The 18770-nt window shown below is 41.2% G+C and overlaps 1 protein-coding gene across 11 annotated transcripts in view; it reads right to left on the reverse strand.

Moving 5' to 3' along the window:
- Positions 1-18770, reverse strand: part of trip12 (thyroid hormone receptor interactor 12) — a 218931-nt gene that overhangs the window by 37268 nt on the left and 162893 nt on the right. For 9 of the 11 annotated variants that reach the window (XM_043702805.1, XM_043702803.1, XM_043702807.1 and 6 more), the window contains 6 exons: positions 15447-15598; positions 14578-14765; positions 10572-10645; positions 4070-4269; positions 2951-3078; positions 593-744 (listed from right to left, as the gene is read on the reverse strand). In XM_043702805.1, the coding sequence (XP_043558740.1) occupies positions 593-744; positions 2951-3078; positions 4070-4269; positions 10572-10645; positions 14578-14765; positions 15447-15598 (894 nt within the window). The remainder of the gene's footprint in view (positions 1-592; positions 745-2950; positions 3079-4069; positions 4270-10571; positions 10646-14577; positions 14766-15446; positions 15599-18770) is intronic. The other 2 variants (XM_043702813.1, XM_043702810.1) reach the window with 1 other exon arrangement.

The raw sequence follows: 18770 nt of genomic DNA on the forward strand, positions 1-18770 counted from the left end.
AGCAGCTGTTAACAAAATATCTTTGTGCTGTCTTCAACTAATTTAAATTAATGACGCTCACTGACTCCAGTGTACAAAAGTGGAATGGGGAGGAAGCAGTAAAACAAAGCATCATATAAATGGGGTGGCTCAGTGGTTGGCACTGCTGCCTCTCAGCGCCAGGGACCTTGGCTCAATTCCAGCCTTGGGCAACTGTGTGGAGTTTACATGTTCTCCCAATGTCTGTGTGGGTTTCCACCGGTTTCCCCCCCACAGTCCAAAGATGGGCAGGTCAGGTGAATTGGCCATGCTAAATTGCCCACAGTGTTAGGTGCAAGAGTCTGGGGGAAACGGGTCTTGGTGGTTTACTCTTCGGAGGGTCGGTGTGGACTTGTTGGGCCGAAGGGCCTGCTTCCACACTGTGGGGAATCTAATCATAAATAGATTTAGAACATTCCAACTCCTACATTTTAAAGGAAAGTTGACATACAAAAGCCAACTCAAGATTATGAGCCAATGTCAGAATTATTGACCAAGTTTTCAAAGGTAATTAGATTTCTGTTACAAATATTTGCAGGTATTCATTTTCTAGATGTCATCTCGCAGTACTCACATTATATAGGTAATACCAGTATCTACTGATAGCATGAAGCACTCTCAGAAGCAGAATCACATCAAGAGATGGGTCCTCAAATGTGATACCATCTGGAGGACCTGAAAGAAGGTATGCCTCCAAAGGATTTCCAACTGGAGGGCACACACCATCTAGGATTTAAGAAAAGATTTATAGTTAAATGCCTTCCTGGATCATTCAAGTTTCACAGAACTTTACACAGAATCTGCTGCCTTGCTTATGTAATAACATTACATATAATAAAATTATACACAATAGGTTGAGCAAAGTGAGAATGAAAAATGCTTATTAAGTTTTAATCCTTTAGCATTGGAGGTAAGAGGAGAGATCAAGTATTAAAAGGCTAGCAAAAAACAAACTGAATGGAACACTTCCAATCAAACGAAAGAAACAATTACTGTGGGCAAAATCACTGGGATGACAGGCGAATCTAATTTGAGAGAACAAAGTGGAAGTGATAATTGACATGCACAAGGTAGAACAGGATGCGGAATATTGTTGGGTAACAATTGGAAAGTGTTTAGTCTTTGAAAGGATCAGAACTCAAAATTGCTGGGGCATGACTAAACTATCACGGAAAGTTAAAGGAGATAACAAGGGATCAGATCTTCAACCAAAAGTCGAAGAAACGTTCGCATGCTCACTGCCCTATCACTTCCAAAATGGTTGGCAACCAGAAATCCACATAAAAAGCACTTCCTAAAATTGCACCAAAACCTTATAATATTGTCAGGATATGGCTATTTAACTTACAAAACAGCACAAATGAATTGTTCACCAAAACAGAATAACAGGCTTAGTTCTGTTTAGTTGCTTCAGATTTACCTCACTTTTGTAATCTTCCTCTCTATCTGCAACTTCACAATAACTGTACCTTATATAGCCCTGTGGAAGTTTTCAAAGCAACATTGTCACAGTATGAATACAGCCAATAACTCTGGCTGGACTTCATGCATTGAAAGATGTGAACATAGGTTCAACTATTTAAAAGGAGGGAAGAGGCCTGAAGGAGGGAACTAAAATGCCAGTCAACTGCACACAGATAGTCAGCAATATGCTAGCATCTATTATTAGGCATTTGATTAATAGAACACTGAGAAATCTGCAATTATACAGTGTTAGCATGGATTCATGAACGGGAGATCATGTTTGACAGACCTATGAGCTGTTTTGACATTTTAAGAAACAAATAGCAACAATGGTAGAGAACCAATAAATCCAGTGTATTTGGATTATCGAAAAAAAATTAATCAGGCGCCAAAAAAAAATGACTTGAAATAGAGCTCATGGAATTCGGGGTAATGTATCAACACAAACGGATTAGAAAATATGTGGATCATTTTTTCGGTTGCCGAGTGATGACTAGTGTGACACCGCAACGATTAGTACAGTGGAACCTTTATTATCCAGCATTCGACTATCCAAATTTTACTTCACGACAAAATCGCAAGGCCCTGATGCTTTGGCTAAACTGTGTTATATATCAAGAAGGGCTTATGCCCGAAACGTCGTTTCTCCTGTTCCCTGGATGCTGCCTGACCTGCTGCGCTTCTCCAGCAACACATTTTCAGCTCTGATCTCCAGCATCTGCAGACTCACTTTCTCCAGTGTTATATGACATTCCAATATCCGAAAAAATCCCCCCTCCCCCGCCCCCCAATGTCGTTCGGATAATCAAGGTTCCTCTGTTATTGGGTCTTAATTTGCAATCTATATCAATGATTTAAACAAGGGGACTAATATATCAACAACAATCTGGACAAGTCAGGTGCAAAAGTGAGGACAGAGAAAGAGACAGAGACAATCTGCAAATTAATATAAACAGGTTCAGTGGACAAGAATACAACAGCTGAATGCAATATGGACAACTGTGAAGTTATCCATATTAACAGGAAAAACATAGCCTTGTAGAGACTGCAACAAAAGTTTACTCAGGAGCTTCCTTGGATAAAATAACTGACTTAAATGAAGATCAACAGACTGAAGTATTCTCTGAAATCCACAAGTGAGGAGTGATTTCACCAAGATTTTTTTTTAAAAAAGAACAGGTGCTTCTGACTAGAACCAGAGTCACTACTTCAGAATAAGAGGTGAGCCATTTAGCACTGAGTAGAGCAGAACATCACTACGCTAGATTTTTGGAATTCTTCTGAGGGCTGGGGATGTTCAGACTCTGAACACATTCAAACAAAAAAAACTCACATTATAGAATGAGATAATAATGCAGGAATAACAGTGGAATGGAGGTCAGAGATCTGGCATTATTGCCTGGATGGTGGAACACATTCAAAGGGCTAACTTCAGTCCCCACTATGATCTTGCACCCAAAGCACTCACCATGCCACAGCTCATCATGTTTCCTTGCGTTTCTCGGGGAGGTTTTTGTGGGTGCAGTCTGAGCTCGTCCTCGCTTTCCACCAACTGTATCTTTAGTTCCTTCCTCCTCTTCTCGAACAGGCTTATACCTGTTGCATACAAATTCAATAATGCTCTCAGTTACTCTTCATATTATGATTTGTGATCTAGATTTGTAGAAGTCAAAAGCAGCAATGGCAAGAATTAAAGTTTCATTTGCTAAGAAAATGCTGCAAATACAGCTGCTGAAAATGTGTTGCTGGAAAAGCGCAGCAGGTCAGGCAGCATCCAAGGAACAGGAGAATCGACGTTTCGGGCATAAGCCCTTCTTCAGGAATGCCCGTAACGTCGATTCTCCTGTTCCTTGGATGCTGCCTGATCTGCTGCGCTTTTCCAGCAACACATTTTCAGCTCTGATCTCCAGCATCTGCAGCCCTCACTTTCTCACAAATACAGCTGCCCCAAACCCAGCAAGTTTGGTAATATCTTTCAAGCAGAGAGTGACAATGACCATTCAACCTGGTGTCCTTTCAACATTTCGGAAAAAAATTCATTAAATCAAAATGTTCACCACTTCTCTCCCTATTGATGCTGCCAGACTTCCTGAATATTTCCAGTATCTGCAATATTTTCCACTTGGATTGGAGGAGTTACAGCCATAAGCCACACACTAGAAGGTATACATAAACCAGTACAAATCACTCAAAGATGTCATTTAAGAGCTAGAAATTATTGCACCTATTTTTAGATTATTGAAAGTTTTGACTGAGTTTATGAAGCATTTAATGCTTTAAAATTACTGGTTGTCTAAAGCAAAAACAACGTTGCCGGAAAAACTCTACAGTCTGGCAGGATCTATGGAGAAGTCAGAGTTAATGTTTAAAGTCCAGTGACCCTTCTTCAGAAGGTTGTCTGTCTAATGTTGGTTACAAAACATTTATTGCATGCTTTTTGCGAGAACAGCAACAAAAACTACAGAAAGCTATGGGCCAATGCTTATCTCTTCAGTTTTCTTAAATACTGCAGAGCAATAGGAATCAGCAGGCAAATTTTTAAAAACAAGTTTTCAGTGAAGCTCTGTTGGAAATGTTGAATACATACCATATTGTATGCGTCTTAGTCCATATTCCTGCTCTCCCTAATGGGTTACTTTCATCATCCGTGGACTCCCTTTCATCATCAGCTTGCACACTGAACTGCCTGACAGCTTGGTAAACAGTCATGTTGTAAGGCAGCAAGTGATCTCCTATGTAAAACTGTAGTCTATGCCTTACACTTCCTGAATTCAAGAACTGGGCAGCCTAAAGAGAATACAAAACAGGGCAGTCAAATCAACTCCTATGAGCAAGTATTCCAGAATATTAAAGAAAAAAGATCTGTATCAATACTCAATTGCCAAAATGAGTTGTCATGAATTAAATCAGTAAAAATATACGGCTCAGAAACTGGTTTCATTTTTATCAAATGTTAAACAGATGATGTTGGGGTGAATTTATCGTTCAGTCTGTAGTTGGACTCAGGCCCTCAAGTAGGATTTACAACAATGAAGTAAACATTAAGTAGTCTATCTGGGTAGAGTGCTACCTAGCAAGTTTTGAGAAGATTTGTAGCTCAAGTTGAGGTTCACCCCAACATCTTCTGTTTAACATTTGATAAAAATGAAACCAGTTTGTTCGCTGAGCTGGAAGGTTCATTTCCAGACATTTCATCACCCTGCTGGGCAAGATCTTCAGTAGGCCTCCAGACGAAGCACTGTTGACGATTCCTGCTGTCTATTTATGTCATTTCCTGTGATGTCATTACCACAGGAAATTACATCACCAATCCAAGGAAACCCAAACATATAAATAGAAGTTCTCAAAGTTGAATCAGACACTTTTTTTTTAAAAAAGTGCATTTCTGATCAGCCTATTCTTACAAGTACATTAAATTTTCGACAAAAAGGTAGTGGCATCCTATGAATAAGCAGGGACACAAAATTAGAGACGCTGACACAAAGTTTGAGTAAAACAATGGCACGTTGATTTCAATTCAGATCAAAATATTCTTTTGAATGGTGAAAATTTGGGAGCAGCAGAGATCTAAATTAATTTGGAGGTCCATGTATGCAGATCACCAAAATATTATTCAGATACGAAATAATTTGTATCTGGGGTTGAATTCAAGAGTCGTGAAGTGATGTTACAGCTGTACAGGACTTTGGTTAGTCCACATTTGGAGTACTGTGTGCAGCTCTGGTCGCCTCACTTTAGGAAAGATGTGGAACTTTGGAGAGGGTGCAGAGAAGATTTACCAGGATGTCAGGGGTGGGTTCTTTAACCAGAGAGTGGTGGGGGCATGGAATGCGCTGCCTGTGGGAGTGGCAGAGTCAGAATCATTGGTGACCTTTAAGCGGCAATTGGATAGGTACATGGATGGGTGCTTAAGCTCGGACAAATGTTCGGCACAACATCGTGGGCCGAAGGGCCTGTTCTGTGCTGTATTGTTCTATGTCTATGTCTATGTCTAATCAAAAAGGTTAATGGAACATTAACCTTTATTCTCAAATAGCTAGCAAAAAATTAGCAGGTTTAGAACAACTATATAAAGCCCGGGTCATTTGAATACTGTGCAGAGCTCTGGGCAGCATGAGCATGGAAAGACATCCAAGAACCTTCGTGATGTGCAAACTCATAGATGGGTCACCAAAGCTTATATTATAAGAACATAAAGGAGGCTTGTGGTCCCTGAGACAGAAAGTTAAGCAGTGAGTTGATTGAAATTTAGAACTTTGGTAGGACAGTCAAAGGAGCAGAATCAAAACTGGCCAAGCTATTCAGGAGAGCAAGGAGACGACATTTCACACACAGGATGGAAGGGGGCTGTGTTATTATCTCAGCTGATGGTAATACAGAAGGAGCCAGATCCCAGAATTAAACCTAACTTGATAGATCTTGAGCTGAACTTTGCAGTTTGTTAATGTGATGGTTAAGAAGGGGAACAGGACGAAAACCAGAGAGAGCACGCGCGTGCATGGTGGTGGGTCGGGGTCAGGGAAGAAAACAGAGTTTGCAAGCTGTCGTCTTAAAGGAAATTCACTTGCCTCAGCGTTTTAAAATTGTTAGTTAACGAAAGCTTTACACTTGCCTTCCCTTGGAATGTTGAGAGATTTTCTTCTTTAAAAAAGGATTCCTTTCAGAGCCTATCTGATATTAAACCTCTCAATTCTCAGGTCTAACAACTTCTGTCTAAGCTCAGCAATTGCCCCAAATGTAACTGTAAAACATTTGTTCCTCTGTTGGGAAAAAATGTTCTCTTCTAATGGAACTCTGTCCTAAAATGGAGACTTTGAACCATGTTTTCTGAAGCCAATACTTATTTAATTACCTTTGCGGTTAACTCTCCCCATGATAAATTCAATTGTATGAGCATTTTATTCATTAACAGTACAGGTGGTCTCCCAGACATACCACTGCATTCACATGCTTCCTTGCAACTCATGGTATGTCGGAGTTTTAAATTTACTGACATTTTAAAAAAAGTTGACCTACATCCACCTGCTTGAATTTTGCGATGCAAATCGAAAGGTACAACATTTTGTGCACATTTATGAAGTGTGAAACTCTCTCCCTTAAAAAGCAGACACTAGCTCAAACTTGAGATCTAAAGGGTTTTGCTAGCCAGAGGTAAGAGGTCAAGGCAGATGAATACCATTACAGCTGAGATCAGCCATCATCTGAAAGGCAGACCAAGTTTAAGGGACTAAATGACTCTTGTTCTTATTTTGGTCATGCCAAAATATAAAGCAACTGACATTTTAATAAAAACAACAGGAGCAAAGACACAAGGAACAATTTGAAAAGGCCAATTTGCAGGACAGATGAAAAGTGAAGAAGGTAAACAATTTAAGAAAATACAGGCAACTTCGCTTGGATATTGCATAAAACTGTAAGCACACTGAAGCATATCATATACTATTCCCTCCTTCATGGTCTCATAACATTGAACCTGCCCTATCAAAATTGCACCACCTTGTGATGAAGCATCATACTGCAGATATATTTCAACATTTGTTTATAAAAGTCTGTGCCATACTCTGGCATTAGGCAAACCAGCTACAAGAAACACAATGGGAAGAGAACTTCTGCTTTTGATGCTCCAACCCTGAATAATGGGAATCTGGATTGGTAATAGCTAGATTTTACCAAATAAAATAACCAGGGACTAAATACTTCCAAGACTATTTAATTCTGGGGAAATAGACATGAACCCAGTAATAAGATTATGATAAATTCTCCAAAACATGTACCAAATACGGCAAGTTCCTACTAAGTTGTTAGCTTCAATGTTGATTAATTCCTCAGGTTGGAATCCTAGGCTCAATCATCTTGAGCAGTTTCACAAATGACCATCCGTCCATCATAAGGTTGGGGTGAGGCTGTTTGATGATGATTGCACAATGGTCGATACCATCCGTGATGCCTCAGATACGGAAGCAGTAAGCATCCATGCATAACAAGGCCTCGAAGACATCACTCTTAGACTAACAAGGAGCTACAAAAGTGCCAGGGCAATGGCCACCTCCAAGAGGCAATGTAACCACTGCCTCTTGACATTCAGTGGCACTGAAACACATTATCTTGGGAGTTACTACTGACTAGAAACTGAACCTGCCATATACAACAGGTCAGAAGCTGGTGATTTTGCGGCAAACTCACATCTGGCTCAAAGCCTTTCCACCATTTACAAGACAAATCAGGGGTTTGAGTGAATACTCTTCATTTGCCTTCAGAATCCAACATGCAAGACACATCATTCAGGACAAAGCAATTTGCTCAATTGATACCACATTTAACATTTTCAAAAGTCACTCACTGCACCACAACAGTGGCAGCAGAGAGTACTATCTCTGAACTTAACTGCACAACTCGCCATGGCTCCTTCAACAGCACCTTCAAAAATCCATGATCCCTCCCACCTTGAAGGGCCATGCCACCAAACATCAAGTTCCCCTTAAAGCCTGGACCTGGAATTATATCATTCCTTCATTGTTGCTGCTGTAAAATTCTGGAACGCCCTCCATCACCATGCTCTGCTAAAGCCACATGAGATGGGAAACAAGTATTGGCCCAGACAGCTAAACCCACATTCCACAAACAAGTAAAAAAAAAGTTCAAGGACCAGTACGCTTATCATCAAGCATCCCATTTTGAAGTCATTTCTTGTTTGATGTGAAGTTCAGTGACCTAATTAGCACACTGGGGAGCTATCTCTGCTGATCATTGATACTTCCTCTCACCTTTGACCTCCAGTTTATAGCCTCTTCTGCTCCCAGTCTACCAGTTCATTCATCTTCGTAGCTCCCTGACCCATCCTCTCATTACCAACCCTTTAGTTCATCATTTGCCTCCTGCAAGTTGGAGTTGTCTTGCCTGATTGACATCCCCTGAGCCCTCAATCACAGCCAGGGTGCAGACAAGGAAAGTTGCAAGTGAGACAGACAGACTGGGAGGTTAAAAAGAGTAAAGATTTGTAGCAAGGAGGGTGAAGGAGTGGGAGAGGTGGTGTGTCAGACGGTCAGCTGTGGCCATGAAATACAAAGTGAACACAGGTTTGGGGGAAGGGATGTCAGGAGCACATTTGGTGGCAAGAGGAGGCAATGAGCAGGAGATAACTTCAAGTCTCAAAATAATTTTCAGAAGTTCATTTATTGAACAAAACAAGAATTCATTAATTTGAAGCATTTTAACTTAAAGGACACATTGTTTGAATGCTTTCTGTTGAGTAAGCAACTACAGTATTTACATTAAGTGAATCCGATTTTCTGATTAAGAGCAAAGTCACACTTCTCAGGAATGCAAGTGTAACATGAAGTGAGGACTTGCTGGAGATTTCACAAACTAAACATCAATGCAACAAATTCAGAACTAAGACAATGGGTACAAGTGAATAGAGGTTGCATCAACTTTAGCTTATTTTCCGTTACTTTATCAATCTTCTTTCTTCCACATCAAAAAGGAACCCTCAGTGTTAAACTGTTATTTTAAATTGTGATCAGGAATATATACATCATACTGCATCATTAACAACTTTACACAGTCATTGAGTTATACAGCATGGAAACAGTCCCTTCATTCCAATTCGTCCAGGCTGACCAGACATCCCAATCTGATCTAGTCCCATTTGCCAGCATTTGGCCCATTTGCCTCTAAACCCTTCTTATTTATGTACCCATCTAGATGCCTTTTAGATGCTGTAACCCACCTCCACCACTTCTTCTGGCAGCTTGTTCCATACACACATCACCCTCTGTGTGAAAAAGTTGCACCTCAGGTCCCTTTTAAAGCTTTCCCCTCTCACTTTAAGCCTATGCAGTCTAGTTGTAGACTCTCCTACCCTGGGAAAAGACCTTGGCTATTCATCCTAACCATGCCCCTTGGGGGCTCAGTGGTTAGCACTGCTGCCTTACAGTGCCAGGACCTAGGTTCGATTCCAGCCTCTGGCGACTGTGTTGAGTTTGCACATTCTCCCCACATCTGCGTGGGTTTCCTCCATGTGCTCTGGTTTCCTCCTACAGTCCAAAGATGCGCAGGTTAGGTGAATTGGCCATGCTGAATTGCCCATAGTGTTCAGGGATGTGTAGGTTAGGTGCATTAGTCAGGGGTACATATAGAGTAATGGGGAATGGGTTTGGATGGGATATTCTTCTGAAGGTCGGTGTGGACTCATTGGGCCAAAGGGCCTGTTTCCACACGGTATTAATTCTATGATAAAGGTCACCGTTCAGCCTCTGAAGTTCCAGGGAAAACAGCCCCAGCCTTTTCAGTCTCTCCCTATGGTTCAAACCCTCCAACCCTGGCAACATCCTTGTAAATCTTTTCTTAATACAATTCAACATTTTCAAGCACCAATCCTCTTGTTTACAAACATATTAAGATTTGTTTAAGACAGGAGTGAACAGGAGAATTATCCTTCATTTGCATCTTATATGGCTCTCACAAACACTACCATACTCTACTGCGTACAGTTCTGGTCGCCACATTACCAAAAGGTTGTGGATGCTTTGGAGAGGGTGCAGAGGAGGTTCACCAGGATGTTGCCTGGTATGAAGAGTGATAGCAATGAAGAGACATATGAGTAGGTTAGGATTGTTTTCATTAGAATGGAGGTGGTTAAGGGAAGACCTGATTGAGGCCTACAATAATCATGACAGATACAGACAGGGTGGATAGCAAGAAATTGTTTCCCCAGAATGGGGGACTCAATTACTTGGGGCCACAAGTTTGAAGTGAGACATGAAAAGTTTAGGGGAGATACGCGTGGAAAGTTCTACACGTGCATGTGGGTGGGTGGGTGCCTGGAACACTTTGCCAGCAGAGGTGGTAGGGACAGGAATGATAGCATCATTTAAGATGTATCTAGACAGATACATGAATGGGCGGGGAACAAAGGGAGACAGATGCTTAGAAAACAGACAGCAGGTTTAGATCAAGGATCTGGATCGGCGCAGGCTTAGGGGGCCGAAGGGCATGTTCTTGTGCTGTCAGGTTCTTTGTTCTAATAATCAAGCCTGTTTACTGAAACTTTGTTACTTTCAGATTGTTAACATAAGTGACAAACTTACCAATGACTCATCAATTTCATCATCTGAGCCATCATCATCACTGTCCTCATCTTCCTCACGTATTCTTCCATACCCTTGAATTACAGAAATATTACATCAAGATGAGCTCCAAATTATCAGATCTTAGGCAACCACAGATTATTGGAGGTCAAGAATAAATGTAAACATCAAAGCAATAAACTTGAAATTTGACCATGAATTGAGGTGCCTATGTCCAAATGTATACTTGTTGGATACAGCTTATGTCGAGGTGTTCCCAATTTAGAGGTAACTTTGGCCATCCAATTGTGAACTAGTGTCCAAGAGTTAAACATAACACACAAACAGGGAAACTAGAGCAACACTGCTCATCCACCACCACCCCCCATATAGCTGTCCATGAGCCTTTTGAACATGGATGATGCATAGACACAAACATCTAACTGAAAACTATTTCAAAACCAAAAGAGTAACTCAGTCCAAAAGCGTTACATATAATGACACGTTAGCACATTTTAGCTAACTTTCTCATCTATTCAATATTCTTTTATAGCTATGTCTCCTTCTAAAAGGTTTAGAGATTTTATTCCCACATTAAATATTTGACATCATCCTGATGAAACTTGATATATGCTACATTAGAAACAGCTTAGAAATGGATCTCAGAGATGCAGGGTTATCTTAGGTGGAAAGTTTGGGTTGCGTCCATCAGAAAGTGAGAGCTGATCTTTTTGAAACAATGATACAAGACGACTAGATACTTCCCATTCTGGGAGACTGCTTAACTATGGGACAGAGGGGGTTTCCAATTTAGGGCAGAGAAGAGGATTTCTTTCTCTGGGGGTCTGTGGAAATCTCCCCAGAGAGAAGTGGAAGGAACATTATGAAATATTTTTAAAAGGAACAGGTAGTCAGACTCTTAACTAAGGGAGTCAAAGGGCATGGGGGCTAAGCAGGAAAATGAAGCTATTATTAGATCAGCCATTTTAACAACTGGAGGAGAGAGCTTGATGAACGGAATAGTTTACTCAGGTTCCAAATTTGGATGTCAGCTATCTAATGAAATAATTAAGGTTTGACCAGGAGCTTTGTCCCATTTGAAGTCCTTGCTAGACAACAACTTCGGTTTTGGAGACATAATAACCATCCTGAGAGTAGCTACAAAAGTTGTTTTGCAGTTCACCACATATTTATTTCTCTTGAAAAAAAAAATGTGTTTTGGTCTCCAAGCAGCCAAGCACACACAAACCCAACGGTGCTCATATTTTTCTACATATTATTTTTAAGACAGGACATTTCCTCTGTCATCTCCCACAAAATCAAGGATCTCTCTTGTCAGGCTTTGCTCTCAATTAGAAAAACTGATGAATCCCAGTTTTTTTCTTATACAGCATCCATTATACAATTTCCCATCTTTTAAGCAAACACTTCAGGATTATACTTGCGATAACTAAAACCCAAATTTGGAATGCAACCAAATAACGTTATTCCACCAAAGCCCTGGTGTACATTTTGGTTGCAGTATATTTAAAGTTCCATACAAAGATCTCAATCGCAGTTAGTGGGATTCTCAAGGAATAACCTAGCTAAAATATTTGCGAGGAGGACAAACCAACACAATTTGCTCCTTCTAATTACAAAGAAGCAGTCCATGTTCAATAAGATCTGGACAATATCCAGGCTTGGGCTGACAAGTAACATTCATGTCACACAAATGTCAGGCAATGAGGAACAATCTAACCACTGCCCCTTGTTATTCAAAGACATTACCATCATAACCCCCAGTGTCAACATCCTGGGGATTACCACTGAGTAGAAACTCAACTGGACTCACCACATAAAGAGTGGCTACAACAGCAGGTCAGAGGCTAGGAATACTGCAGCCAGGAACTCACCTCCTGACTCCCCAAAACCTGTCCATCATCGAGGTACAAGTCAAGACAGTGTGATGGAATACTCCCCACTTGACTGGATGGGTACAACGCCAACATCACACAAAACTCGACACCATCCAGAACAAAGCAGCCTGCTTGATTGGCAGTTCATCCACAAGCATCTCCTCCCCCTATCACAGATGTTCAGTAGCAGCAGCGTGCATTACTTACAAACTGCACTGCAGAACTTCACAGCTCCTTAGATAGCACCTTCCAAACCCAGGACCGTTTCCATTTAGAAAGACGAGGCAGCAGATACATAGGAACAACCACCTTAAAAGTTCCCCACCAAGCCACTCACCTTCCTAACTTGGAAACACCTCTGTTCCTTCACTGTCAGAGTCAGATGTACAGCCCAGAAACAGACCCTTCAGTCCAAACCATCCGTGGTCACTTGATATCCCAAGCTAATCTAGGCCCACCTGCCAGCACTCGGCCCATATCCTTCTCAGCCCTTCCTATTCATATACCCATTCAGATGTCATTTAAATGCTGTACCAGTCTCCACCACATCCTCTGGCAGCTCATTCCATAAATGTACCACTCTCTGCGTGAAAAAGTTGCCCCTCAGGTCTCTTTCATATCTTTCCCCTCTCACCCTAAACCTATGCCCTCTGGACTCCCTGACCCCAGGGAAAAGACTTTGCCTATTTACCCTATCCATGCCCCTCATGATTTTATAAACCTCCATAAGGCCACTCCTCAACCTCTGACGTTCCAGGGAAAACAGCCCCAGCCTGTTCAGCCTCTCCCTATAGCTCAAATCCTCCAACCCTGGCAACATTCTTGAAATGATCCAGAAAAGATTGACAAGTTTCACAACATCCTTCCGATAGATAGGAGACCAGAACTGCATGCAATATTCCAAAAGTGGCCTAACCAACGTCCTGCACAGCCGCAACATAACCTCACAACTGCTATACTCAATACTCTGACCTATAAAGGAAAGCATACCAAACACCTTCTTCACTATCCTATCTACCTGCAACTCCACTTTCATGAAACTATGCACCTGCACTCCAAGGTCTCTTTGTTCAGCAACACTCCCTAGGACCTTATTAAGGTGTATAAGTCCTGCTCTGATTTGGTTTTCCAAATGCAGCACCTCATATTTATCTAAATTAAGCTCCATCTGCCACTCCTCAGCCCATTGGCCCAGCTGATCAAGATCCTGTCGTACTCAGAGGTAACCTTCTTCACTACACCTCCAATTTTGGTGTCATGTGCAAACTTACTAATTGCACCTCCTATACTCATATCCAAATCATTTACATAAACATCAAGAAGCAGTGGACCCAGCACCGATCCTTGTGGTACACCACTGGTCATAGGCCTCCAGTCTGAAAAGCAACCCTCCACTACGGTCTTCTACCTTTGAGCCAGTTCTGTATCCAAATGGCTAGTTCTCCCTGTATTCCATGAGTCTGAACCTTGCTAACCAATCTCCATTAGGGAACCTTGTCCAACACCTTACTGTAGTCTGTATAGATCACATCTACTGCTCTGCCCTCATTAATTCTCTTTGCTACTTCTTCAAAAAACTTCTTCAAGTTCGTAAGACATGATTTCCTAAGCACAAAGCCTTATCCTGGAATTCCCCCCTCACAACATTGTGGGTCAAACTACAGGACACTGACTGGAGCTCACTACTGCCTTCTCAAGGGCAACTCTGAGCCAATAACTCCCACATCCCACAACTGAATTGATAGCAACCCAAGAGTATGTCTTGGTTTGCCTGTCAGCCTACGTCCATGAAGGATTTGCAGTCCAACTTGTAGTAAGCCAAAAGAGTCAACCAAAGAAACTGCGAATATAAATACTTATATGTTGTGGATTCATGAACTCCTCTTAATTCTGGTATATTCACTAATTTTTAATGTCTTAATGTTTAAGCCAGGTTGTATTGTCAATAATGTTAATATAATTCTGTTCCTAAAATTAGTGAAATGTGATGAAATGCAGACAATGATGGTTTTTTTTCCGCCCAAAACTTGCCCACCCTCAAATCGATCTTTACCCAACCACATTAATCATCAATCTTGAACAGTAAAGTCTGCAGCACAAGACAAAAGGGTAAGAAAATAAAGTTTTACTGCTTAACACAGAAATAAAGCAGCCACCACCTCTGACGACAAGATAGCGCTCAATAGCCTGTACTAAAGCCAATGGATCAATCTTCACAGGACCACCCTTCCATTGCTTGACATTGGTGCTGTCTGGGTGTCTCTGCAGCTGGCATTTTAACTGATGTGTATTGAAGAATTTCAAGGCCTGTGAGCCCCTGTTAACAAAAAAAACATTTTTTAGAATGACAATGAAAAATGCTTCTCTGTATGCATTAATTAGGCAGAACTGTTAAAAGTCAACATTGCATGAACAATGCAAAGGCAAATAACTTTTACCCATCACGAAGCACAGTTGGCCTCTGTCCATTAAGCTAACAAGGGAAAAGGATGCTTTCTGAAAGCAATAATTTCGAAGTCAGACCATGTCAGTAACTACAACCCATTAGATTATCCTATAGAATGATATTAGAAGTTCTAGATTCCAGCTGGACCTTCAAGATTAGAAGGTAGTTTTAACATGGACATCAGCTAGGCAGTGCATTAAAATGCCCATGGCAATATGAGCGCCTTCCTACAGATTGCAGTTTTATTTCACTCATCCGAGATGACAGAAAGGGACAGTCACCACTGATCAGAGACGGACTACAATTTCAAGCCAACGCTGGAATATAGACAGCATAGTTTCCTCATTAGGCTACTCTGGCACAAAATGGATTGTTCACAAGGAAATTTAAAAAAAAAGAGATTCTGACCTAAGATTATTAAGTTCCCCTAACTCCAAGGGAAATAAAGGGCTTGCATAAAAACTATATGCTATATCATGCTGGTCAACTACCCCACACAACTTAAATTGCAACATGTCCATTTAGTTAAATCAATTACCAAACAATTGTTACCTGCTTCCTGTCCCATTCCCACTTGGAAAATCGTGCACCTTCACTGGAAATTGCTCCATCTGGCTCAGACAGTTATTCATTTTGTGCACAAGTGCCAGCAAAGGCCCATTGCCCAGAGGCTCTAGTCGACCAAGAGGTTCCTCTCCTGGAGGCTGAAAGGGTAGATTTTAAATCCATAACAATTCTCAAAACTTTATATTTCTTTCTAACCTTCATAATTATTGGTCTGGCTAACATCCCTCCTTGTTAGCTAATTTCTTTCTCATTTGATCAGATGTTTAAAAAGACCAGTTACATAGAACTAAAATAAGCATATGGGACAATGACATGACCAACAAACAAAATTTGGGATAAATAATTTGACTGAAACAAGTAAAAACAGTGTATTTATCTCACATTCAATAAGTGTGCTAAATTATACACAGGCTTGTGACAGAAGGAATACAGGAACAGTTGTTTCTGTCTTAGCCCATTCACAGAGAAAATAAAGCTTACAATACAATGGCAGTGCACCTACATTACTAAAGAGAATGGAATACACAACTGCAAAAGTGACAGGATACAGAGGAGGAGGAATTTCTTCACCCACAGAGCGATGAGTGTGTGGAATTCTCTGCCACAGGATACTGTGCAAGCCAAAACATTAAACCTTTTCAATGTTAAATCTTTCAAGGAGGAGTCAGGCTCATTCTTAGGACTAAAGGAATAAAAGGATATGGGGAGAAAGTGGGAACAGGATAGAGTTGCAAGATCAGCTGTGATCATACTGAATAGTGGCACAGGTGTGAAGGCATGAAAGACCTTCCCTTGGTGTGATATTTCTATGCAATATTTGTTAGCCCAAGAATTTCACCCATGGCCAACACAAAGTGATCAACTGAAGCAATTAAAATACACAGGCCGAGTAAGAAAAACCATCAGCATCCAAAGCTTACCCAAAAAACCTACCTTAAATAGTGATTTTGATTGTACCAAGAAACCGAAATGTATAGTTTTTTAAAAATGCATACAGTTAAATCAGTACAACAAGGCTTTACCAAGTTTAGACATAAATAAGAAATTTACTTGCCCTATGATTTGCTGCTTGAGCTGGGATTGGTTTGTGATTCCTTATCTCCTTCACTTCTGGTTGTACACAAGTTACATGCATCCCCCAGTAGAAAGGACGCAAAGGTTTGAAAACTGACACTTACCAGAATTTCCTCAACAGTATCAATCATAACTTTCAAATGTTTCTAAACCGCACCACTGGCTTTTTTTTTGGAGGGAGGGGATTGTAAAGACAAATAAAGAAACAAGCGATGGTTTAGTTTCTATGGAAGGAGAGTTTACAGGCATACATGCAAGTATCTTTCAAACCAATGCTGACAAATCATCTGACCTCCACCATTTGTGATTATGTGATTGCTTTCTCAAATTCTAATACCTTCTCAATACTGAACTAGGAAGACAGAACTTTACCAGTGAGTTCATATGTTCAGTTTAACTGAGAAACAAAGACTTAACTAGGACATTCTATTCAATGCCCCCAATTCCTTGCTCCTCTTTAAAAACAAAAGCTCCCCAATGGTATCAACACATTAGCAAATTACCCGAATTTGCAACAGGAATATTAAACAGCAAAAAGACAAACCAAAATACCATTGCTGTTGCAAATCAAATTCCAACCAAATGCTGCTACTCAGCAATGAAGTCTGTTTTTGCCGTAACGCCTGTCTTCTGCCAATAAAGCAGCATTACCCATCTCTCCTCCAAGGGTGACGATGGGTCATTTACTTGCGCTGCGTCAATCGCCGTTCTCAGAGCACTCCTTTGGATTTGAGCTATAGGGAGATGTTGAACAGACTGGGGCTGTTTTCCCTGGAGCGTCGGAGGCTCAGGGGTAACTTTATAGAGGTTTATAAAGTCATGAGGGGCACGGATAGGATAAATAGACAAAGTCTTCTCCCTTGGGGGGGGGGGGGGGGGGGGGGGGGGTGAGGAGTCCAGAACTAGGTTAAGGGTGAGTGGGGAAAGATAGAAGGGAAACCTACGGGGCAACATTTTCACGCGGAGGGTGGTACGTGTATGGAATGAGCTGCTGGAGAATGTGGTGGAGGCTGGTACAATTGCAACATTTAAAAGGCACCTGGATGGGTATATGAATAGGAAGGGTTTGGAAGGATATGGGCCAGGTGCTGGCAGGTGGGACTAGACTGGGTTGGGATATCTGGTTGGCATGGACGGGTTCGACCAAAGGGGCTGTTTCCATGCTGTACATCTCTATGACAATGCCAAATGGAAAATCTAGGGCTTTGATCCAGCAACTAAAAAAAGACACACTTGTGTTTAAGTCAGGTGATGTCACTTATTGTTTTTCACCAGGATTGCGTTCAGTGAGAATAACTAATGGATGTAGATTCATTTGCTGAGCTGGAAGGTTTGTTTTTACATGTTTTGTCACCATACTAGGTAACATCAGTGACCCTCCGGATGAAGCGCTGGTGACTTGGCCCCATTTCTATTTATGTTTAGGTTTCCTTTGGTTGGTGATGTCATTTCCTGTGGTGACATCATTTCCTATTCTTTTTCACTGGGGGTGGTAAATGGGACCCAAGTCAATGTGTTTGTTGATAGAGTTCTGGTTGGAATGCCGTGCTTCTCCGAATTCTCATGCATGTTTCTGTTTGGCTTGTCCTCGGATGGGTGTATTGTCCCAGTCAAAGTGGTGTCCTTCCTCATCTGTATGTAAGTATACTAGTGAGACACGGACACGTCTTTTTGTGGCTAATTGATGTTCATGTATTCCGGTAGCTAGTTTTCTGCCTGTTTGTCCAATGTAGTGCTTGTTACAGTCCTTGCAAAGTATTTTGTATTTATATCACACTACATTGGACAAACAGGCAGAAAACTAGCCATCAGGATACATAAACATCAATTAGCCACAATAAGACATGACCCACTCTCACTAGTATCCTTACATATTAAGAGGATCACCAGGGAAATGATGAGAGCTTTTAGAGGACCAAAGAGGCAACGTGTAGGTGGAGCCAAATGGTGTGGATGAATGAATACTTGTGTATTCACTGGGGTCAAAAATACTGTAGGCTGTGGATTTCAGTTGGGATAGTAGAGTTCTCAAACACCTTTTTAGATTAATTAGGAGGATGTATTAGATGTTTTAGCTGACGTACAGGTGCATAAATCACCAGGGCCTAATGTGAATATCTCAGGTTGCAGTGGGAGACAAAAGTTGGGGAGGAAGGGGGGAGATTTTAAAATTCCACCATCTAACCCTTGCACAATAAGGAGATCCAGTTGATGCTAGCAAAGTTGAAGTCCCCT

This window comes from Chiloscyllium plagiosum, chromosome 13, assembly GCF_004010195.1.
Source record: "Chiloscyllium plagiosum isolate BGI_BamShark_2017 chromosome 13, ASM401019v2, whole genome shotgun sequence".
In the NCBI taxonomy this organism is placed as follows: Eukaryota; Metazoa; Chordata; class Chondrichthyes; order Orectolobiformes; family Hemiscylliidae; genus Chiloscyllium; species Chiloscyllium plagiosum.